At 42.6% G+C, this 24,277-nt stretch overlaps 1 protein-coding gene across 13 annotated transcripts in view; it reads right to left on the reverse strand.

The window, feature by feature from the left end:
- Positions 1–24,277, reverse strand: part of NRCAM (neuronal cell adhesion molecule) — a 191,792-nt gene that overhangs the window by 17,968 nt on the left and 149,547 nt on the right. For 4 of the 13 annotated variants that reach the window (XM_040410857.1, XM_040410870.1, XM_040410859.1 and 1 more), the window contains 13 exons: positions 23,810–23,918; positions 21,137–21,303; positions 20,904–21,051; positions 20,627–20,751; positions 17,027–17,056; positions 14,983–15,084; positions 14,163–14,360; positions 14,014–14,084; positions 13,607–13,832; positions 13,399–13,514; positions 9,621–9,825; positions 6,914–7,033; positions 6,499–6,684 (listed from right to left, as the gene is read on the reverse strand). In XM_040410857.1, coding sequence (XP_040266791.1) covers positions 6,499–6,684; positions 6,914–7,033; positions 9,621–9,825; positions 13,399–13,514; positions 13,607–13,832; positions 14,014–14,084; positions 14,163–14,360; positions 14,983–15,084; positions 17,027–17,056; positions 20,627–20,751; positions 20,904–21,051; positions 21,137–21,303; positions 23,810–23,918 — 1,803 coding nt within the window. The remainder of the gene's footprint in view (positions 1–6,498; positions 6,685–6,913; positions 7,034–9,620; positions 9,826–13,398; positions 13,515–13,606; positions 13,833–14,013; positions 14,085–14,162; positions 14,361–14,982; positions 15,085–17,026; positions 17,057–20,626; positions 20,752–20,903; positions 21,052–21,136; positions 21,304–23,809; positions 23,919–24,277) is intronic. The other 9 variants (XM_040410880.1, XM_040410860.1, XM_040410856.1 and 6 more) reach the window with 3 other exon arrangements.

The raw sequence follows: 24,277 nt of genomic DNA on the forward strand, positions 1-24,277 counted from the left end.
AAAACAACAAAGAGTACACAATCACCATGTCAAATTGTAGTGCTGTAATACATCACGGCACACCAGACAAGTAAGGCTAGTCTCACAATAGCTGCAGACTTCTCCGGCAGGCTGTTCCGGTGGGTGGACAGCCTGCGGGATCCATGCTGCCGCTAGTGCACGCGTGCCGCCTGAAGTCAGCTCCGGCCCCATTGACTATAATGGGGGCAGGGCGGAGTTCTGGGGGCAGCATGGCAAACATGCCGAGAGGCGGCCGGAATAAAACTGCAATAAGACACTAGTCAAGAACATGGTATTGTCTGTGCCTCACACATGGTCCAAGTCCATTAAAATGTCTGCCTCCTGAACACAGTTTCACATTAACATGAGCATTAAAGGAATCAAATAGACTGGCAAATCAGATTGCTGCACCCAGAGAAAGGCCTGGGCAGAAGGAGCGATTAGTACATGATCAATTTTCTTAAAACTACTGAACCGCATTCACAACAATGGAAGCCTTTCTAGTGATGCCGACTATAAGCTCTGTAACAGGTCATGTGACAGTACCATACCCTTGTCTCATTTGCTAGGCTCATAAAGAGAATCACAGACATAACAGAGCATATGCCAGTTTTTTCCAGAACTGTCCAGCAGTGATGGCCAGCGAACACATGCGGGCTGCCATCTTTAGTAAGGTTAGACTCACCCGTCCGGCGATGCACAGGTAAGCCCTTACCTGTGCCTGTGCCGCGAGCCGGTCTGAAATCAAATGCGGTCATGGGGAGCAGGCAGTTCCGAGAACAGCCGCTGGGGGGCCTTTATCGGGCTGTTCTCGGAACTGCCTGCTCCCGGTGACTGCATTTGATTTCAGACCGGCTCGCCGCACAGGCACAGGTAAGGGCTTACCTGTGCATCGCCGGACAGGTGAGTCTAACCTTACTAAAGATGGCAGCCCGCATGTGTTTGCTGGCGAACACGGCGAACTGACCATCACCGCTGTCCAGGTTGATGAAATAAGCATACAATTACTGGGTGAAAATATACCATATTTTTCACCCCTATAAGACGCACTAGTGTGGGGAAAGTGAGTGGAAAATGTCAGTGCGTCTTATGAGGTGAATACTAATAGGCACTTCCATTATGGAGGCGCTCATTAGTACAGGAGGACCAGGAAGAGGTGGATGCAGCATTCTCTGGCCTCTGAACTCACCTATTCTTGGTCCTCGGCTGCTCGCTGTGCGGCGTCGTGTCACAGCACAGTGCACAGCATTAGACTAGTGAGATCCGGTGGCGCTCATCGAAAACAGTACACAAACATATTGTCCAGAACAGAAAAAAGCAGCACTGCTCACCACATGTTGAAACTTCAGTACTTTATTCTTTTAAAGTTTCCTTCACCGCTTTGTCTTTGGCTGCTGTTTTTTCTATTCTGGACAATTTATTGCATAATGTTGCCCTACAAAAGCAAAATTTGGACTCAACGACACCTAGACTTTTTAGAGTGTCACCGAACCACCATAGCTTTCTCTTTTGGTAGAAACTTCCTATGTCTTCTGTCATAAACTTTTTTGTTTATTACGGACTTATGGCTGTGATGAAATGAATAAAGATATACACAAAGCGTTATACACCTGTGTATCTACAAGGAGTAATACAGTCCACATTATTTGTTAATGACCCTTTACTGGCACATGTTTGCATCCTGTCTGTAATACAGAATGCCAAGACTGCTCTCTAACTTCAGAGATGAGTGATGTACTGTAGCAGAAGGTGAAAATGGCAGACAGCCTAAAACAAAAATCTGGAAGTTGCTTGGCATCCTGTTAATTTACTACGACAAAATTTTTCGGCAAGATATTCTCCCTCTGCGAAATAACATATGTTATCCTCTTGCCTGATTAACCTAATATATTTTAAAGGGCAGTTTCATTATTGAGTTTAAAGGGGTTGTCTCATCTGGACGACATGAGACACTGTCCCGACCACCTTCTGGATGGGAAACAGCAGAGCACTCCGGTGTTCCCTGTTTCTGTAGCTCCCATTGTGGTACATGGGAACTACGGAAACACGTGTAGTACAGCAAGTTATGGTGTTTCCCTAACTCACAAACTTGCTTGCTGTGCTATGCTGTTCCCGTAGCTCTCATGCACTGCAATGGGAGCTACACCGGAGTGCTCTGCAATGATCTGGCAGGGAGGTGCTCAGGACTGTGTCTCATACCACCTTAGTAATGGCTAGATGAGACAACCCCTTTCATTTTGCTACCCATTTAGGCCGTTTATATAGATCCCCTGAAAGAGTAAGGGTGCATTCACACTGAGTTTGCCATTTATATCAAAGTTATACATCGGGAGGATAGTGGTATATATACATATGCCACTGTAAAGGCATACAGTAGCATACTGTATGTTGCCCATAGGCTCCAATGTTAAAAAACATATACTGCATGTTATACATTTACCTGATGTCTCTGTATAGAACAGCGCAATACACTATAGATAAAAAGGTATACTGGCCCAACAGCAGCCAAAGGGACACTTCTTTGGCTTTGTCGGGTGAATTGGGGCGTATGGATAATTTGATATATTCATACACCATATGTTATGCACCCTGAAAACCCTGAGTAAATGCACTCTAAACGCCCATTTATTTAGACCAATATACAGGGCAATAATTAGGAACAAACAGTTAATTTCCAATCATTGACTGCTTGTTTAAGTTCAGATATCCCCCCCCCCCCCCCCCCCGCCCCGTATGGGGATGAATGATCGCTACTATGATTATTTGTCCCCATAAAGTTCCACTGTTTTGAGCAGCAAATCCCAGAGGTCAATCTGCAGCCGGAAAATGATTTTTTGTGGCTTGTAAACGGATAAATGTGTGCTTTGCTCGCCTGTTGAGTGACTGGCAGCACATTTACGCAGGGTAATTATCAGGGAAGAACGTTCATAGGAACGATCGTCGGCTCGTGCAAAAAAGCTTTACAGCATCTACACACTAAATACATTTGTATTTTCTATTGCAGCGTGTCCATAATTTGTATCTGAACACACACGGCCCTCAGTTTCTAAGCAGTTGAACTTAATTGTTAAAAATCCAACACAAGTGAATCATGCACACCATTGGAAAAAAGATGAAAAGGGTTAACATTCTCCTTCATTCTCCTTACCATAAGCTTTCTAAAGCAGATTCACTTTGCATAAATGACATGCATATGGAGATACACAGAGGTATAAAGCCACAATCATCCCCACTACTGGTACTGTATTCTAGGAAATCCAACAAGCTTGATAAATGGGGCTTACACAATAGATCTATAATTTCTGCCTTCACCCAACAATGGCAGTAGGGTTTAACACATAGATAGAAAATCCTTGAACGTTTGCTAAGGGAAATTGTGCTCTTTGAATTCCATCTAGTTTAATTAGTGAATTATCTTACTCGTGGAATCCTAATATTGTGGTAAACATTAACCACTAATGATAGTAATTCCCAGATGTAGGTGCTTCCAAACTGCAGCCCCTCTGCCCACCAGACGCTGTTTTCATCATCTACCTAATTAACCACAGGTGACTTGGCACCCGTGCTGCAGACTATTCTGCCAAGACGATATTACCATAGTCTGCACACAAAAGCTAGGAAGATTTCAATTTTAACATTTAATGCTTCAGTCAGCAGTTTCTCTTGAGTGTGTGCTGCCATCTGGTGGTGCATGTCTGAACAGTTCTACACATGGAAACTCCAGCCTTTTTCACTACAGATATTTAATTTAGCAAATGTTTTGTATGTCATGTATAGTACACTACTGGATACTTTACTATAAATGCCCTGAACCATAGCTGGCGTATTACTACAACCTTATATTGACGGAGGAAGAAAAGGATCTTTAGGAACATACTGCTGGCTACTTTCAGGTAATGCTGGCGGTTTGGGAGGCGTTTTTTAGGTGACAGGTTCCCTTTAAGGCTGTATTACAGCTGCTGATTTTTTGCTTGTAGCGATCATCTTCCAGTGTAATACTGCCGCCAATTGCCCGATGAACGAGCTATTTCATCGGGCGATAGTGATTTTTAAGTCTTCTTAAAAATCATTGTTTGCCGGCGGCAGATCGTGCTGTCTAATTATGATCTGCCACCGGCAAACCACTATGCAGTATTTGGACAAGCGCTGACTTATCGATCGCACCTCCCCATACTGCTGAGGAGATTGCTGCATGTAATAGCAGCAGTCTCCTCCACTGGTTAGCAGGCGATTGCCTCCCGACAATCGCTTGCTCAATCAGCCTGTGTAATACAGGCTTTACAGCCAACATGTTATAATGGAAGGAGTCACCAATGCTCCTCGGTCCCTGGGTTACTGGTCATGAACATTCAACTGCATCTTCAGATGCTATGCTTCAAGCTGCACATTTAGAAGTCAAGGACAACACACTAAACTGCATTAGCATCTGTAAAAGTGGCTTCTTTTAATGCAAGAATGATCCTCTTAGCATTTTGATGGAAGGCTTTCACAAACTTAGAAAAGCATGCAATATTACATTTTACCTTTGCCTGCACCCACAGCAGGTGGGGGGAAACCAGCTTTAAATGGAAACAGAAGGACACCAAATAAATGATATTTAGGACATGCTGTGCACAACAAACTCTACTGGGAAAATATAAATCAGGAAAAAAACATCTTGAGCATTTTTACAAGAACAAAACAGTTCTTGTAATAAAAATCAACTATTATTATGGGGTCTTATATTTCACCCCACTGCCACTCCATCACCATTTGCCGGAGCCATTTAAAGAGGTGTCATTAGAGGCAACCCATTCCAGAGGGTATCCTTGGTAGAGAAACAGCGGCCAGTCAGACATTTCCCTGCAGTTGCTGAAATATGTTACTGCATGGCCTGTCAGATGTATAGTCATCCATATAATACATTCAAGGCTAGAGGAGTTCTCTGCTCTGATTCACCATATGCCTTAGGCCTCTTTCACACTTGCGTTGTTGGGATCCGGCATGCACTTCCGTTGCCGGAGGTGCCTGCCGGATCCGGAAAAACGCAAGTGTACTGAAAGCATTTGAAGACGGAACCGTCTTCCAAATGCTTTCAGTGTTACTATGGCACCCAGGACGCTATTAAAGTCCTGGTTGCCATAGTAGGAGCGGGGAGCGGGGGAGCGGTATACTTACAGTCCGTGCGGCTCCCGGGGCGCTCCAGAATGACGTCAGAGCGCCCCATGCGCATGGATGACGTGATCCATGCGATCACGTGATCCATGCGCTTGGGGCGCCCTGACGTCACTCTGGAGCGCCCCGGGAGCCTCACGGACGGTAAGTACACTGCTCCCCCGCTCCCCGCTACACTTACCATGGCTGTCAGGACTTTAGCGTCCCGGCAGCCATGGTAACCACTCTGAAAAAGCTAAATGTCGGCTCCGGCAATGCGCCGAAACGACGTTTAGCTTAAGGCCGGATCCGGATCAATGCCTTTCAATGGGCATTAATTCCGGATCCGGCCTTGCGGCAAGTGTTCCGGATTTTTGGCCGGAGCAAAAAGCGCAGCATGCTGCGGTATTTTCTCCGGCCAACAAACGTTCCGTACCGGAACTGAAGACATCCTGATGCATCCTGAACGGATTACTCTCCATTCAGAATGCATTAGGATAATCCTGATCAGGATTCTTCCGGCATAGAGCCCCGACGACGGAACTCTATGCCGGAAGACAATAACGCAGGTGTGAAAGAGCCCTAAGGCTACTTTCACACTTGTGTTTTTCTTATCAGGCACTGAGTTCCGTCAAAAGGGCTCAATGCCGGAAAAGAACTGATCAGGCACATCCCCATGCATTCTGAATGGAGAGCAATCCGTTCAGGATGCATCAGGATGTCTTCAGTTCAGTCTTTTTGACAGATCAGGCAAAAGATAAAACCGCAGCATGCTACGGTTTTATCTCCGGCCAAAAAAAACTGAAGACTTGCCTTAATGCCAGATCCGGCATTTTTTTCCATAGCAATGTATTAGTGCCGGATTCGGCATTCAGAATACCGGAATGCCGCATCCATCCTTTCAGTCTGCGCATGCGCAGACCAAAAGAAAGGTGAAAAAAATTGCTGGATCCATTTTGCCGGATGACACCAGCAAGACGGATCCGGCATTTCAATACATTTTTCTGACTGATCAGTCTTACAAATGTCATCAGTTGGCATACGTTTTGCCGGATTGGAAATGCTTTCCGGATCACTCTGCCGCAAGTGTGAAAGTAGCCTTATAGAACACATGGACAGTTGTTGAGACAACCCCTTTAATGACTCGTAGCTACCCACCTTCAGAATACATTAGTACTGAACTATTGTGGTTCAAGTCTCCATATACATAAAATTCTGACAAAATCAGATGGATCTGCTGGAAGAAATCTAATACAAGCCTTCTGTATTGCAATTAAGCAGTAAATCATGTCCACAAAACCTGCAGTTTCATAGTAAAATAATAAGCATATTAAGGCAAGAGAGTAGGTCTATACAGGTACATACCCATCTTACCTTCATCCATTGCTGTTATTGCCTCCTGAGTACTTTGACTTCCAGGTCCCGCAGCAGTGTGCGCAAAGAAGTAGAACTTGTATCTTGTATTTTGAACTAAATTCATAAGAATGTAACTTGTTTCATTTGCAGGGATTGTAATTTCAACTGGTGGGCTTAATTCATGAGTGGCATTTACTAGAAGGAAAAGACAAAGTGTCATCCGTAGTTGAGTGAAGAGAAAGAGGCCATCTCCCAGCCTACATGAGTTCTGGTGTAGAACCCCACATGGTAACTCCAGGAGATGTCATTTAACAATCCAGTATTCCTATCCTCACAAGTTAAATACAAAAAATCCTAGTTCTTTTCTCAATAAAACAGATCATACCCATCATGACCTATGTCGTTAACAAAGCACAAGACTTACTTGACTGGTACTTCAAAGTATATTGCGTCAGGACCCCATTCGGATGTGCAGGTGGGCTCCACGTCAGAGTCAATGAATCAGGTGTCCGGTGCAAAATATTTAAAAACGCCACACTGGGAACTATTGAGACAAAATGATTAAAACGCAATTTTCGTATTTGCCAATTAAAGGGGTTTTCCGGGATTACTATGGTTTGTAAAAGATATGCTCATGCTTTTTTCAGTTTGGACTCTCCTGACCCACTTTCACCATGTAAACTAATCACTGTGGTTTATATCTTGTATGTACCACGTCCGGCTGCATCCAACCTAATCCATAATGCTCTTCTTTCTCTACCATGGGTCTAACAACATTCAGCTAGTTTACAGCACCTCCCACCCAGATAATTACACTCCCCTAGCTATGCTGATTTGACGCACCCATGGACATCACAGGAAATAGGACAGAACTGCATGGACGTGGTCATGTGACTACAGCCCAGAACGGAAGATAGGTCGCAATAAAGGTATCTCTATGTAGAAGTATTGCACATGTAAATGGAATACATCAGCTCTGAATATCTGAAAATGAGATGCTCGCTGATAAAGTAAAATAACACAAAACTGACAACATATAATTTGATGTCAGATTCAGTTTTATAAAAAATTTTTTAGGAAAGATTAAGATCAATAAAGACATAACTATTATCACTGTTATTCTAAATAGTAGTTACTGTGCCTTTTAATAGGGAAATGCTGAATATTCCCATGACTTCTTCTAAAATAGACATCATTGCCTACAGCACTTGTTTTGTACAGTAGATTTGAAAGTAAGCGTTTTAACATAATGGAGCCAAGTACCCCCTAATAAGGCTACTTTAACACTAGCGGCACGGACCTCCGGCAGGCCGTCGGGTGAACAGCCGTTGTCGGATCTGTCCTGCCATTAGTGACCGTGTGCACCCGGACTGCCGCTCTGCCCCCATTGACTATAATGGAGTCGGTGCGGAGTTCCGGTGGAGGCACGGCAGCGCACGGCGAGAGGCTGCCGGAATAAATGTTGTAGTTTTATTTCGGCAGCCTCTCGCCGCGCCTCCGCCCCCCTATGGGGACGGAGCAGCACACGGCCACGGCCACTAGCGGCATGACGGATCCGACAGGCTGTTCACCCGATGGGAATCCGTGCCACTAGTGTGAAAGTAGCCTAAAAGGCATTACAGGAAAGTAGCCACAAAGCTACGATCATATACTGTGCTGCCTATTGTGAGTACCCCTGGAAATGAAGGCAGGGAGTGATGAGGTGACTCATTTTGCACCTTTTCCCCACCATGACATGCCAAACTTTCTAGCCTAAGTCAAATGAGTTCTGTACGAGTTTCAGGTGTCTAGTTGTTTTAGTGCTCTTATATGTAAAATAAAAATGTCTCCTGGCCCATTAACAGAGCGATTCCATCTCTACGCAATGTTCAATCATTTTGTGTCTTAGTCTGTTGGTCTTCAGTAGTAACGTACCCTGTTCCATAATGCCAGGGGGCATGATACCTCCTATAATCACTGGTCTAGTTGTTAAAAGGGTAAGAAATGTGTGTTGTACTTACTAACATTCTTTTCTTAAAAGTGTATATTGTTACCTGTATTAGTTAAGCCACAACTCCTTGTTCAATATGCTTTGCTTTTGCTCCCATCCCCAAGGTGATTCTGTCCATAAGATGGCTGCAGATGGAGAGGCATGTGACACGTCAATCAGCTTCCTGTGCAGTCATGGACATTAAGAATCTAGCACAGTGTCTGGAGACACGGTCTTCATCTGCAGCCATCTTATGGACAGAACCATGTGGTAGGGAGGGAAGGTGCGGCAAAAGAGGCTTTGACTTAACCAATTCAGAAAATCGTGCAAAAATTCAAGATAGGGTATATTAGTTAGTTGTACATATTCATCTACAACCCACTTTTCTTAGCATTAGCCATAAAGTGATGAACCCCTTTTATTCATGTCCAAATTCACCAAACTGTGCCAATTTCTGTGCTAGAAATCAGAGCAGAAATAAATAATTATTTCAGGGGAGAAAGCAGCCGCTGTGATTTCAGACAGAAACGCTCTTCCATCTGATTCCTGCTGACGGCATTAGGGGGCCTCATGATGTGCTTCAGTATGAAAGGTGCACATCTGCTCCCTAGCTGACTCTATATCCTTTACTGACTCTACTATATTACAAATACTTTACTATGTATTTTCTAGGAACTGACAAATCATTGTCCATTAAATGTTTTGTCTTCTTCGATATTCGGCTTAACATTTTCATACACCGGGGGAGATTTATTAACACTGGCATTGTGCGCACCGGTCTTAATTTGTACTGTGCCGGCCTGAGATGTGTCACAATTATTAAGAGGTGCACACCCCTTAATATTTGTAGCATGTTTTGAGACACCCATGCGCCAGAAATTAAATCTACTCATACTAGGACATGGAGTAGATTTCAGGTGAAATGTACACCAAGTTTCTGGTGCACCTACAGTCAAATGTACTGGCCAAGGAGGTCCCACTTTCAGCCTGTGGTGAGGTTGCCAGATTTTGTCACAAACCAGGTTGTGTGCCAAAATTTTCAACATTTCTACCAGAAAAAGCTTAATGTATCTCCACCATTTAACAAAAATGACTGTCTTTGTCTATTGTTTAACAGATAAAATGGCAAAACTACTATCTGCATATTTATAAATGGTCTTACCTCCTTCTGGGGTTTCAAAGTATTTATCTTTGCTGGAAGGACCTTCACCCTTGCCATTGACCACTCTCACATTGAGAAAGTAGTTGGTATTGGGCTGCAAACCAGGAAGCATCCCATGTGTTCTGTTTCCAGCAAACGGCAGCATCCATTTTTCTATGTGCCTTCGGTTTCGATTGGTTTGGTTCTGTGCTTTCCAGTAGTACACCTATAATAACCAGGTAGAGGAGAAGATACACAATGTTGTAAAGTTTAGGATTATATTACAGTAAATAGAATGTATGGTAAATCTTACCAGGGCCAATTAATGAACCTAATAGGGGTCGTCTGAATTAAATAAAAACTTGAGCAGTCCCTGTAAAATGGTCTAAAATTGGAAAATAAATTATACTTACCCCTTTCCTGCCTGCTTCTTCTGGCGCTGAGTTCTGGTCCCCCCTGCTGCTGTTTTTCTGGTTGCAGCATTGACATTTCATGCACATAGGCCACCACTGCAGACAATCACTGGCCTCAGCAGTGCTATCCCGTAAACTGCTGAGGCCAGTGATTGGCTGCACGGTGATCTGGCACACAGACATCAGCGCTGAGGAAGACCAGAGCTCAGCGCTGGAAGAAGCAGGGAGGAAACGGGTAAGCATAACTTATTTTTTTTGCTATTTTTGACCTTTTTACAGGGACTGCCAGAGATTTTATATAACGTGGAAAACCCTGTTAGGTGTAAAGGAAAAAGAGCCAAAATAAAAGACACTTCGAAATAATATCTAATTACAAAGGTGATATGGTATAATTCTTTTATTTTAGCCATAACACCAATTTTTTTGGTGCCGTTTGTCTTCCTAGACTAGAGGATCTACACCCTTACAAGAACACACTGGGTAAAACTGATACACTGTATTCCGACTAGTGGAAAGTGTGAGTGGGCGGTTGACAACATAAACATTCTATCTTCTGCGTTTCCTGACTCTGTGTCCTGCAGGAACCCCTCAAGCCTGCAGACACAGTGTATACGTTTTGATATGAGTGTTTCTTTTAAGAAACATCATGGACCAAAACACTAATTTCTGGTTACATTCTAAAATTGGTAATGTTCTCTGACTTTGCTCCTCTTCCAGAAGCACCTTGTGCAGGCTGTAATGAGAATGTCACATGCCTTTCTGATATGCACCACTCTGTTTGGTCTGCTGCTGGAAGAAGTACTGGGATAGGATTCATGCAAGGGAGGGGCTGGAAGATCTCCTGAAGGAAATAGGTCAGCAGGGATGGAGGGATCTCCATGAGTCCAGGGAAAGATAGCTTTTTGCCAGGAATGATTCTTAAAGGGGTTTTGTAACACCAGCAAGTGCCATTTATCATGTAAAAAAAGTTAATAGAAGGCACTTTATAATGTATTGTGATTGTCCATTTTGCCTCCTTTGCTGGCTGCATTCATTTTTCCATCACATTTTACACTGCTTGTTTCCATGGTTACGATCGATCCATCAGCGGTGGCCGTGCTTGCATACTATAAAAAAGCACTTGCACTATTTTTTCCTGTAGTGTGCAAGCACGACCACCACTGATGGACTGCAGGGTGGTCGTAACCATTGAAACAAGAAGTGTATAATGTGGTGGAAAAATGAATCCAGCCAGCAAAGGAAGCAATATGGGTAATAAAAATACATTAGTAAGTGCCTTGTATTAACTTTCTCTACAAGATAAATGCCACTTGCTGATGTGAAAAAAAACCTTTAAGGTCATTTTATTCTCATTTAAATCAAATAATATATACATTTTGACAATCCAATCCATGTAAAGAGTAACTGGAGCCTAAAGTGTAACTGTCATTACAGTTTATTTTTAAGATTTTTAGGGACAGGGATGTTAAGCATTTTTGTACTATACTTTATTAGGAAAGGTGTATATTATTAATAGACAGCAAGGTGTAAAGTGTCTGAGTCTGCGTTCTATTGAGCACTGAAGACGATTATGCGGAACATACAAAGGCAGGCTTCTCAGCCTGCCTCTTCTCTCACTGCCCCAACCCCTGGCTCCCTATATGTAACCTACCAGTTTCCTTGCTTATCTGACATGATACCAGCACTGAACGCAGGCAGCTCTGTACATTTCTCTCTTCCCTGCACTTTTTTTTTGTTATTAAGTACAAGGAGAGAGATAAATGGACCTGATAGCACATAGCAATGAAAGATAGTGTTCTAAGTTCCTGTATACCTACTGTCAGTGCTAAGTGCTGCCAGTCTCGTTCTTCTCTCTTCCCTGCACTCACTAAGTAACAGAAAAGAGAGAGAACAATACTGCCGGCGCTGAGCATTTAGTGTACTGTGTTCCTGGTAATCCTACTATCCGAGCTAAGCGTTGGCAATCTGGTTCTCCTCTCTCTTTTCAGTTAGTTACAGAGCGCAGGGAAGCGCTTAGTAGGTATATGGGAACATATAACACTTACGGTCAGCATTAAGTGCTGGCAGTTCCATTCTCCTTTCTCTTCCCTGAGCTCTTTAACTAACAGACAAGCTCAAGGAGTAGAGATAAAGGTCTGAGCTGCCAGCAGTCACGGCCGAGGGTGGGGGAAACCCTCAGCCGTGCGGTGTCAATAATAAAGGGTAGCTGCTGGGCCAGGACAGGAAACAGGGAGCAGGTCACCTCCTATAGCGTCCTTAAATCTGACTCTGACTCCTAGCTGTATGAGCCAACCCTGATGGTAGGAGGGCTCATACTCCGGAACCTAGGGTCCCTACTAGCCCTCAGGATAGCCCTGGAACTAGGAGCAGGGTAAGACGACCTGTTCCTCCTAGGCACGGATGAACAGGAGTCTCACTGGCCAAGCTGCAAGGAATGGGGAACATATACAGCAGAGGGCAATGGCAGGTAGTGAAACTAGTACAACACCTACCTGCCACAGACACACAGACTGGAACCAGTGCACAAGTGCTAATGTCCACACCAAACACAAAAGGACACAGCACACACACAAAGCACACAGGAACCCAGAAACTGCAATAAACATAGAGACACCACTAGACATATAATAAGATAAGAACATCTATGTCTAAACATTACTTATGACCACAAGGGTGGCCCACACTGGGCAGATGGTATATAAGACCAGGAGGATGACTCCAGCAAAAACCATGGCTGGAGTACCCCTCAGCTACTGGCATCCAGCAGGAGCAAAATAGCCCAAGTAGCCACACCCACACACAGACACACCCAGTGTTCACTCACTAGGAAGGGAGTTAACCCTTCCAACACCAGGCAAGGGAAGAAAGCCACTTAAAGGGAAAGAGTACACACAAACATCACACTCCACCTGTTACCACCGGCAACAGAATGCGAGGCAACCATGTCCTGGGAAACAGCCAGAAGGCCGAGACACTGCCTCCACATGCACACAACACCACACGTTGCCACGAGCAACCGCAAGTGAAGGAAAGTGTCACAAAACACACCATAGGCCGTGACACATAGGCCGTGACATCAGCACTGGCAGCAAGTCAGACAGGCAGGAAGTAAGGCACAGATAGTTAGGGCACACATAGAGCCAGGGGCTGGGGTTGTGACATAGCCTCAGTACTTTCCACATAAGCGCTTAGTAAAATGCTGAAAATGGACTCTCCTTAGCAACACTCAAGAGCATTGGTAAGAAGACTCTTTACATGCTGTTTTCTAGTAAAAAGTAGACACCTTTTGATAATAAAGTATAATACAAAAATGTTTAACATTCCTGTCCTTACACAATAGTAAAAATAAACTATCTTTGCAGAATCACACAAGATAAAATTCCTACCCTGTATCCCTGAAGATGACCTCGAACAGATGTCAAAGGGACAGAATCCCACCGAACTTTTGCCAAAGTAGTATTAATGACATCCACCTCAACATTACCGGGTGCAACCATTGGAACTAATGAAGATAAAAAAGGAAGTCATTATATATTAAGAGAAATTAATCTATAATAATATCCTTCTAGGCCCTCAAATTTTTAAGATACTTACGATCCTCTCCTGAATGTCCTATCACAACAGCGGGTTCTGGAGCATATCCAAGGTCATTTAAAGTTTGAACTTTGATTTCATACGGTACAAAGGTTGGCGTGCCAGACACTATATACTTGGAAACATTTGCCACAGTGACAGATGTCCAGTCTTCATCAAAATCTTTCTGCCTCCAGCTAACTTTGTACTGAAGACCAGGTCCATTGGAATCAAAGCCTTTCATAGGCTATATGAGTAAGAATGAAAAGCAAGATGTCAAATCTGATAATGTACAGTATACACTTTGTTTTACAAGATTACTTAACCAAATAGGATTATATCGTCCTTAGATATTTCTCCAAACATACTTAAGAGCTCCAAATAGAAGTTGTTAAAGACAATTGTACATAAATGAAGGCCCCACTTACTTTCCAAGTGATCACCAAGTTGTCCGGCTCTGTACCTAAGCCCTTTACACCTGATGGATTAGTATCAGGCTCTGAGAATGAAAATATATTCTGTTAATTACGCTGTACTTTATATGCTATTCAGATATGTTTTATTCCAGCTTACAAACCTGCTGCTTTAGTCATGTAACGTTCTGAGGATTCACTGTGGTCACTTTGACCAATTTCATTGACAGCTATAACTCGGAAGGAGTAGTTTACAAATGGAGAGAGGTTTAAGGTTGCTGTGGTCTCCGTTCCGCTGACTTTAGAATGGACGTGCCATACTCCAGGTTGATGCATTGCATCTTCATACTCAATGATAATTTCTGAAAACAAAAGAGATGTTCCAGCTAAAAGTTAAAAAAAGATACAGGTCCATCAAGTTCAACGTATACTTCTACCATTTTAATCCAAAGGAAGTAAAAAAAAACTCTAAATTACTTAATCCTGTTTAATTTGAAGCCTTGAAGTCCAGCAACAGCAACTGCAATAGTCGGCTGTTTTTATTCTAAAATATAACAAATATTGTTCTAGATTTTTAAAAAAAAGAAAAACTGAGCAAAAATAGCCCATGACTAGACCATACTGTAAGTTATTGCCTCATATTTTATTTGGGAATTGTCTGATTGTAGGTTTATTTGGATAACCATCATCTGTGAATACAATAATCTAGCATTTATGGAACATGGCACCTGTAAGGCCGTGCTGGATTCACTGAAGAATGAATTTATCTTGTATAGTTTAAATATAGTTATGTAACTAGACGTAGCTATTGATTGTATTGTATTAGAGGAATTCACTGCTTTTCAGCCAATATTCAGTGTAAAAACTATCATTTCTTAAACTATCAAATGCTTAAAGAAATAGGGTCTTTATATAAAAGAATATTGGAACAACATATAATTTACTCAGTGAGAAATACATAATAATTTGTGTATGCTTTATTACCTGTAATAGGGCTGTTATTATCATCTCCTGCTACCCAAGAGAGTGCAACACTTCTATCACTGCGATCGGTCAGTTCTAAGTCCAAGGGTGGATCTGGACGATCTGAAAGTCAAATGTTCTGTTTTGTAAAAGAAATCCAAGTCTTCTACTGAGAGATAGTCAAGCAACCAGATCTTTGGAGCAAATCTGTTAATTCATGAGCAAGACATTAATGTATTCACATGCAGCTACAAATACAGTTACAAATGACAGCAGTGCAAATCAAGCATGTACAATGCCGTGGGTTAGGCATAGATTGGCCATAAAGTAAGATAAACTGTAGAAAATAAAATGCATCCACCTGTAACAGACATTCAAGCAGGCATAAAGTGAAGAATTCTTTCACCTTATCTGATAATTAAAGGTTTGAAGCCATGATATCAACTTATTCCCACTCTACACAATAGGCAGGGAATAAGCATCCGGTCATTGGGCGTCCAACTGCTGGGCCCCCAATGATCACTAGTCCAGGGGCCCTTGCACCTATATGAATGGAGTGGCAGGTCCCGCATCCATGCTGTCACTCCACTCATTCTCTCATCATCAGTGGGGGGTCTCATGGTGAGAACTAAACCAATCAAATGTTTATCCCCTATCCTGTGGGTAGGGGATAAGTAGATATCCTGGCGCAACCCCCTGTAAGATAAAACATCCTAGGACTCTTTTGTAGAAGTTACGGTCTAAGAGCCTTTTACACGGGCCGAGAATTGCACAGATATCGCTAACGAGGGTTCATAGCAAAGCTTGTTAGCAATGATCGGGCACTGTAAATGTACCGCCGATTACCCGATGAACAAGGAAAACGCTCATTCATCGGGTAATCCGATCATTGTGCGCACACAAAAATGATCGTTTACTGGCAGCAGATTGTGCCGTGCAAACATGACCTCCTGCCAGCAAACAACGAGTCAGTACGGGGAAGAACGATGGAATTAGCGATCACTCTTCTCCATGCTCTGTAAATGCACCAGTCTCCTCCACCAGCGATCAGTAGGTTGTCGGGAAGGAACACTTCCTTCCCGACTATCTTCTGTTATATCATCCCGTGTAAAGGGACCTTTACACTAGGCTTTGTTCACACCTTGACGTATAATCCTATCTGTATTTCTACAGATTTCTGCTGGCGAATGAGCAGCAGATCCGTACAAAGATCTGCTGCATTGTCACTCAATGGGGGAAATCTTTGGCGTATTCATTACTATTTCTGCAGGAGATTTTTTTCCCCCCACTACACAGAGAAAAATATGTGTGCAAATTTTCCGCTGCATCTGAACGGGGTTGCAGGAACCCCATTCACATACATGGGATGCAAATTCATGTCAGAGCCTAAATCTAGACCCTCTGATGAGATCAAACACATTATTACATAACACATACACATCTGACACATACACAACACATGTACTACAACACGTCTACTATAACCAAAATACCTAATCACTTCCACCAGCTCTAGCACATACTGTACAAGGAATATTACTTCAGTAGAGGCCATGCACAAAAATAACCAGCTTATTATATAAAAAGGGGAATTATTAGCTTTAATAAGAAGTAACATAGTCCAGCAGAAGAGAAAGGTGGTATGTTATGGGCATTTCTGGTGAGCATTGTAATCGCTTGTTCACAATGGAATGGCCACCAAGAGCACTAGAGGCTTTTACGGTTTTAGGATTAAAACCTCTGGATGCCTTCTTTGCCGGTAGGACTACACAAGTATATTTCCCCTTTAAATGTGCATGTAAAAGAACACTACAGGCATAACTGATAACCCTCTTCTGACTAGTGCAGGGCATGAGGAGAATACGCACTCACTTTGGTGGTCTTTGTAACCGAGACATGCTCCGCCCTCTCAGGCCCCGCACTAGACACAGCACACAATATCAGTTTTGCTTGGAGTGTTCCTTTAAAATAAGAAACATTCATGCAACATAATCATCCATGGAAGATGCACATAGTGAGAATGTGATGTGTTTAAGCATATATATGGATAGGGTTGCCATTTTACCGGTCTTTACTGGAGGTGGTTGAGTGGGCTCTGCAAGGGATATTAACAACATGTTAGTAATAAACACATCACTAGGAGTGTATAGAGAAGCTATAATCATACAGTAAATACAATGTGGTTAATGTTATTGGTTGGATATATTTGGGTAAACCACCAACAATTTCCATTAATAACTAGTATGAAAATGGGATCTACTCCATAGCCTTGAGTAAAATACATATCCATTAAATCTTATCTGACCAGATAAATAACGCTAAAAATGTACTAAGTGTTTCTTGGAATGTAAATGATTTTCTTCATCAGCCACTGACTCATCATTTCTCAAGGCTGAATAACCTTGGGTAACAGAAGCCGCACTGGCGACTAAATGTGTTGCAAATGAAACCAATATAACTCCATTAGTCTTCGTTTTTAACCCCTTAAGCACCGGCCCCATTTTTGGTTTTGCATTTTAGTTATTTCCTCCCCACGTTCCAATAGCCATAACTTTTTACATTTTCCATTCACATAGCCATATGAGGGCTTATTTTTTGCAGTATAAGTTGTAATTTTTAAGGGCATCATTTAATTTACCATGTCTGTTATTGGAAAACAGGAAAAAAAATTGTTAGGTTAAATTGAATTTTTTTTAAATATTCCACCAAGGTTTTTGGGGCTTTTAAACTGTGAGCTAAAAATGACATGATGTTCTTATTCTGTGACTCAATACGAATACAGCGCTACCAAACTTGTATAGTTTTTTTTTTGTTTTACTACTTTAAAAACAAACCTTTGAAGAAATCAAAATTTTCTTTGCATCGCCATTTTCTGACAACCATACATTTTTTATATTTCCATCCACTGTATGAGGGATTGTGTTTTGCAGGATGAACTGTAGTTTTTATTGGTGCCATTTTTGTGGCATGTATTACTTTTTGATCACAATTTCTTTTTCAAAAGTGTCCTGGCTGCCATGGTAACCAATAAGAGTCCTGCGATTTCACTGCAGGGGCTCCGAACAGAAGGCAGAGGTAGCGGCCTTGCCTCACAGGTGCCACAATCACAGTACCTGAGGGGTTAAATGACTGGGTTCAGCGGGATCGTTTTCCCCGTCATTGTGGCCGAGTGCCTGCTGTATGATACAGACGGCACCCATCGCGTATGGAGCGGGCTCACTGCAGCAGCTCGTTCCATACATTACCTCAACCACCGTGACGTGAAGGGGTTAAAACCAAAAAGCACAAAAAAACCAGCATACCTGGCAATCAAACAAACCGTATACAATCGAGGAGTGCGAGAACATCATAGCTCCAAGAATTTTACTCTGTACACAAAGGGGGAAATGAATGATTACCTGTGTGCCTGAAAAGTGGCGTTAAAAAGTTGCACCACTTTTTTAAAAATTGTCGAGTCTCCCCTTTTTCGCTGTCCTCACCACTTTTCTAAACGCCAGTTTTCTGGCATAAATAAGGACAGAAATTTAAAGCAGCTCTGAGCTGTCATGGATTTCTGTTTAGGCGCTCGGACTGCAGGAGGATGTGCCTAATGTATCAGAGGCCTCGTCATAAATTAGCCACATCCTCAGGCAGCGCAGGGGATATCAAGACATGCGCAGAAAACGCCAGTCTTGATAAATCTCCTGCAAAGTGACTAAACCTTATAAACTGACACTACAAAATGTATTTAAAGGGCATCTGTCAGCAGATGTTACAAGTGCACTTGGCAGCTGAAGGCATCTGTGTTGGTCCCATGTTCATAAGTGCCCGCATTGCTGACAAAAATAAAGTTTTAATATATGCAAATTAACCTCTAGGAGCAACAGGGGCATTGTCATTACACCCAGAGGTTCAGCTCTCTCTGCAACTGCTGTGCCCTCTGCACTTTGATAGACAGGGCCAGGCGTGATAATGTTTTCAGTGTCTGACCCTTTAAATCAAAGTGCAGAGGGTGCGGAAGTTACAAAGAGAGCAGAGCCTCTAGGTGAAATGGCAACACCCAAAACCAGCCTTTTTCCAAGGGTGCTGAGAGCAGAACAGCTGATGGCCCCAGTAGATACATTTTGAATGGGATTGTTTCCAGTGTGAAAATCTCTTAAAGATGTTAAATGTGTGAATCTTCCTTGCATGGTAGAAATGAAATGCGAGTTTGTATCACATAGGATGACATATATTTTCATTTATTACCCTACAATCCTGTAAATTACATACAATATGTCCTTACATAGTAGACAGAGTGCTAAAATAAGTAAAATGAATTGACTAAAGCCTGTATTACACAGGCCAAGCGTTCAGAACGCTACTAGACGGCACGATCTGCCGCCGTCAAGCCCTGATTTTTAAGCCTGCTTAAAAATCTGAATTGCCTGATAAACAAGCATTTGCTCCTTCATCGGGCAATCAGTGGCTGTATTACACTGCAAGATGATCGCGAACGAGAATTCATGTGATCACTCGTTAGCGATTTTCAGCTAAAAAATTGGCCAGTATAATACAGCCTTAAGGCTAGTTTCACAAAAATTGTGAATTCCTATCTCACCACGGGTCTACTGAACTGTAGTCACATAATGCAGTGACTCCATGTGAACGCCGCTTCTTGATCATTACACTGCGCGTTGTCTCGGAAGTGCAGTCTAATGTCGAGTACTCACTCCATTTACTTGAACAGAGCAAGCACTTGTAATTACACTACGCCGTCGCTCCACAGGAGACGCCGCTACATGGAGTGCCGCCTCCTTGTCAAACATCTGATCAGCGGAGTTCCCGAGTGTTGGACCTGCGGGGATCAGATATTGATGACCTATCTTGACGTTGGTAGATGGGCCTAACACACGTTTGATCAAAAATGTGTGCAAATAGCTTCCATTTTTCATGTATAGTAGGTATAGTACCACTGTAATCCCAAAAATCCCTAATGCCTATTTCTATTGTTTGCATGTATAAGTGTGCTGCCATATGTTTTTTTGTTTGCAGTCTGCATGCTAGCTTTATGGATCTGCACCTGTGACTTTGGATGTTCTAGTCTAAATGTTCTTGCACTATCCCGAGGCTAGGTCATCAATAAAAATCGTTGCACAACCCCTGTAAAGTAAATTGGGTTATTGGGTTTCAAAAAAAGCTTGACATTTCTTTGCTTTAATCATCTCACACAATGATGGCATATTGTTAAAGGGTTTTTCCACCAACAGAGGATAAGTGTTTGATTGCTGGGGCTGTGATTTCTGGTTGCCCCAGCAATCCCGAGAATGGGGGTACTCGAGTACTCAATCTGAATGGAACAATGGTCTGCTTGAGTGATAAGTGCTGTCCCATAGCAGTCCCATAGAAGTAAATGGAACACTGGCAATGCATGCACCCTGGTCCATTCACATAGGGAATTCTGGGACCCTATTCTTGTGATTGCTGAGTCGGATCCTGTGGGTAGGGGATAAGAGTTGTTAGTGGGAAACCCCCTTTGAGACCAATTCCTGACACCCCAACCAATCCTAAGGAAGTAATGTTCACAGCCGTGCTTTGGCAGCGCAGTGGTTAGCACTGTTGCCTTGCGGTCTTAGAATAATGGAATCCTGCCAATAACCATAAAAGCAAATCAGTTCACTAAATAGAAATATGATGAACATCTCACCAACAACAGAAAGTTCAGCGCTGGCTGAGACGCTGTCCAAGGTAGTGTTTGCCACGCAAGTGTACATGCCTTTATCCTTCTCGGTTACGTTCTTGATTGTCAGTCGCTCTTTTTCATAAGTGTATCTGTGAATCATAAGACTGCTATGAACTGCATGATACAATCCTATAAAAGGAGTTATGTGGGATGATCTGTTCACAAGAAAACAATGCATAATACGTCTATCAAAACCATCTAGTAATTTACAGCGTGGGCACTGAGATTATACATAAACTACCTGTCATCCACCGGCATCTCACTGTTGTTCTTCAGCCACATCATATCTGCTACTAATGTGGGATCGTGTTTGAATTTGCATTCAAAGGAAGCAGTGCCATATCTCTGGACAACCCTGTACTCTGGCTGAGAGATGATCATAGTTGGTTCTAGAATTAAAGGGGAAAATGTATAACATGCAGAAACGTGACAACATATCTTTAGGCCCAGTTGATGCATTTTCTGATACATTACCTTTCACTTCAAGCTTAATGATTTTTTGGTCTGTCCCCAATTTGTTTCTAGCTACACATGTATAGGTGCCACTGCTGTCTTTCTGCGCCACTGGTACCTCCAGCGTCCCGTTCTCATGGAAGAAGTAGTCATTTCCACGCAGAACACTGGCCTGCACACCTTTAAACCTGCACAAGAAGGGGGAAAATAAATGTTATCAACACGAACTTCTGCTTATATCGGAGTAAGCCAGAATACTAGGGAATCTAGAGCATTTATGGGTTCATATCTAGATTATTCCAGTTGTTACTTTATTTTAAATTTGCTTATATAATAGGAAAACATACAATTGTGTAATATACATGTATTTAAAATTCTGCATGCATACCTTTCTCATATCAGGCGGTTGACCCCTGATCTATGGCCTAACAGAAATATGGCATCAGTCATATGACACTCCACATCATATAATCTCAGACATTCAGTAAGCAGCAGTGTTAAGGCTACTTTCACACTGGCGTTTTGAATTCCGTTTGTGAGATCCGTTTCAGGGCTCTCACAAACGGTCCAAAACGGATCAGTTCAGCCCCAATGCATTCTGTATGGGTAAGGATCCGCTCAGAATGCATCAGTTTGCCTCCATTCCACTCTGGATGCGGACACCAAAACGCTGGAAGTTTTGGTGTCCGCCTGGCGATGCGGAGCCGAACTGATCAGTTTTCACTGACACAATATGGTGCAATTGAAAAAGGATCCGTCCCGCATTGACTTTCAATGTAAGTCAGGACGGATCCGTTTTGACTTAGACTTTTTTTTTACAGAATAATGCAAATGGATCCGTTCTGAACGGATACTAGCGTTTGCATTATAGGTTCGGATCCGTCTGTGCAGATACCAGACGGATCCGCACCTAACGCAGGTGTGAAAGTAGCCTTACATGACATACATGGTCAAATCAGCACACAAGATTCATTCATGTGATAAGTGGAGTGGAATCATGATTTTTATTGTGGTTATTACAATAACTACATCACTGTGTATATTTACATGGCTGCCTGTCTATAGGTGAATTCTAAAATGGCCGCCTGTTCCTAGAAGACGTCGTAAAAATTACTGCCTGACTACTGGTACTTGGCACAGACAAAGACAACACATACACAGATCTGTTTCTACAAAGACACCTATAGACATGATGCAACACTGCTGCAAGTAGTAATACTGTATCAATTGTAAGTGTTCTGCACTACTATTAACCTGTTAGATACCTGGCCAGTTAAGTGAAAGTCAGGTCATATGACAATTGTGAGGGCCACATGAAGGCTCACATGACTGAGGCCATGATTAGTCCTATCCAGCTCTCCTATGGATTTATTTTACAGGACTAATATAGGCCATACAATTTTTTTTATTGGTTGTTAACAAAAAAAGAAACAAAAAAATACCACCTCATCTATATGTGGTCCTGCTATTCCTGAACTGCCTCCCCATTTATGGCTGTTTCTGCTCCTCGCTGGATAAGAAGGATTTAAGATTGTCTAAATATAAGACAGCAAGGAAGTCGGCTTACATTTAGCCCGGCAGTGGATGTGCTGAAGTTATGTAGAGGCCGGCGCCTCGACATAACTTTGGCGGATCCGCCGCCAGCACAGAGGCTTATTAAGAACGGTGTTTTATACGTTTTAATAAATGTGCCCCTATGTGTTTCTATTACGAACACATTGCGGTAGCAATGTTTTTGCTTTCCAGACGACATCAGGTTTTTACTTTTCTGATATGTGCACAGCACTATAATTGTTCATATGCCTCATAGGCCTGGTGCGCCGTAATCTCGCACATGCGTCATGGAAAGACCACTCAGCGCATGCGCAATGTGTTCTGTGAGGTCGATGCCAGGACACCGCGTGGGCGCTGACAGGTCTATCCACAGAGCATGTGTGAAATTACGGCGCACCAGGCATATGAGGTCGGCGATGAGGAGTGAATAAATTAGCAGTGGGGCGGTGCTGGGCTCAAGGAGAAGGGGCGTGGCTGGGCACCAACGGCCGATGGGACAGCCCCTTGGGCACCTTATTGAGGTAATTAGCATATTAATAAAAGCGATTTTATAGACAAATTACAAGATACAGCGCAGTAATACTAGTATATTGTAATATAAATCATGGAGACTGATGTGGTCATGTTAACAGCTCAGTAAGTGAAATCCTGGTGACAGAATCCCTTTAAGAATCAGTGTTGAATCCTCTGCTTACAATATTGGAGGCTGAAAACTGCTTCTAAAAGGGATCCCCGCTATGGACAACCCCATATATTAAGAGTCCATTGGCAATAGGCTGATCACAAAGTGACTTTCTGCAGGGACCCTCAGGGTCAGCTATAATCTGTGGGGAAACAGGTCAGTAAATGTTCAATGTACTGTAATGCCACCACAGCAGAAATAAAACATTACACAGTGCCCATTTAAATCTACAATATGGGCTGTCTGTGTAATGCAGGACACGAAAGGTTGTCCAGAGTAAGATGCGCACTTTGCACCACCTCTTGTGAGGCTATAAGAATTATGAACAGGGGAACTCCCTATATTAATTCAGAATTCCTCAATACAGTATATTGAGATGGTTTCCTAAACTGGACCTACTACTACAAAATCATCCAAAATAATTCTGTATTGTCTCATAAGTAATCCTGCTGAGTTACCATTCTATAATTGGAACCGGTGAACCAAAGGATTTACAGTGCAGCATGGCAGGTCTATCGGCAATGACTTGATAAACCTTTTTTGTTGAAAGAATCCGCGGCCGCTCCGCTAAAACATAAAAAAAATACATTCTGTTAAATACTACAGTTTATAAACCAATACAACAAAAAAAGGCCGCTGAAATTACAAATGGCATATAAAATGACGTACACTATGTAATCCAGACTCCCCCGCCAATGATGTTCCAACACTTCTCATGCTCCCCATCAGTTTCTACTTCTTAGTCCCTCTCAACATGGAAATGTGACCACTCGGCCAGATACTAGCTGAAGGGGTTCAACGCTACTACCAGTGACTGGCTGAGCAGTTATATATTATGTGTCAAGGGGAACTAGGAAGTAGAGCGGGTATCAGTGAGGTGTGTTCTATTAACCTATTTAAATTGAGTAATTAAAAGTAATATACTT

The sequence above is a fragment of the Bufo bufo genome, chromosome 1 (assembly GCF_905171765.1).
Source record: "Bufo bufo chromosome 1, aBufBuf1.1, whole genome shotgun sequence".
NCBI lineage: Eukaryota > Metazoa > Chordata > Amphibia > Anura > Bufonidae > Bufo > Bufo bufo.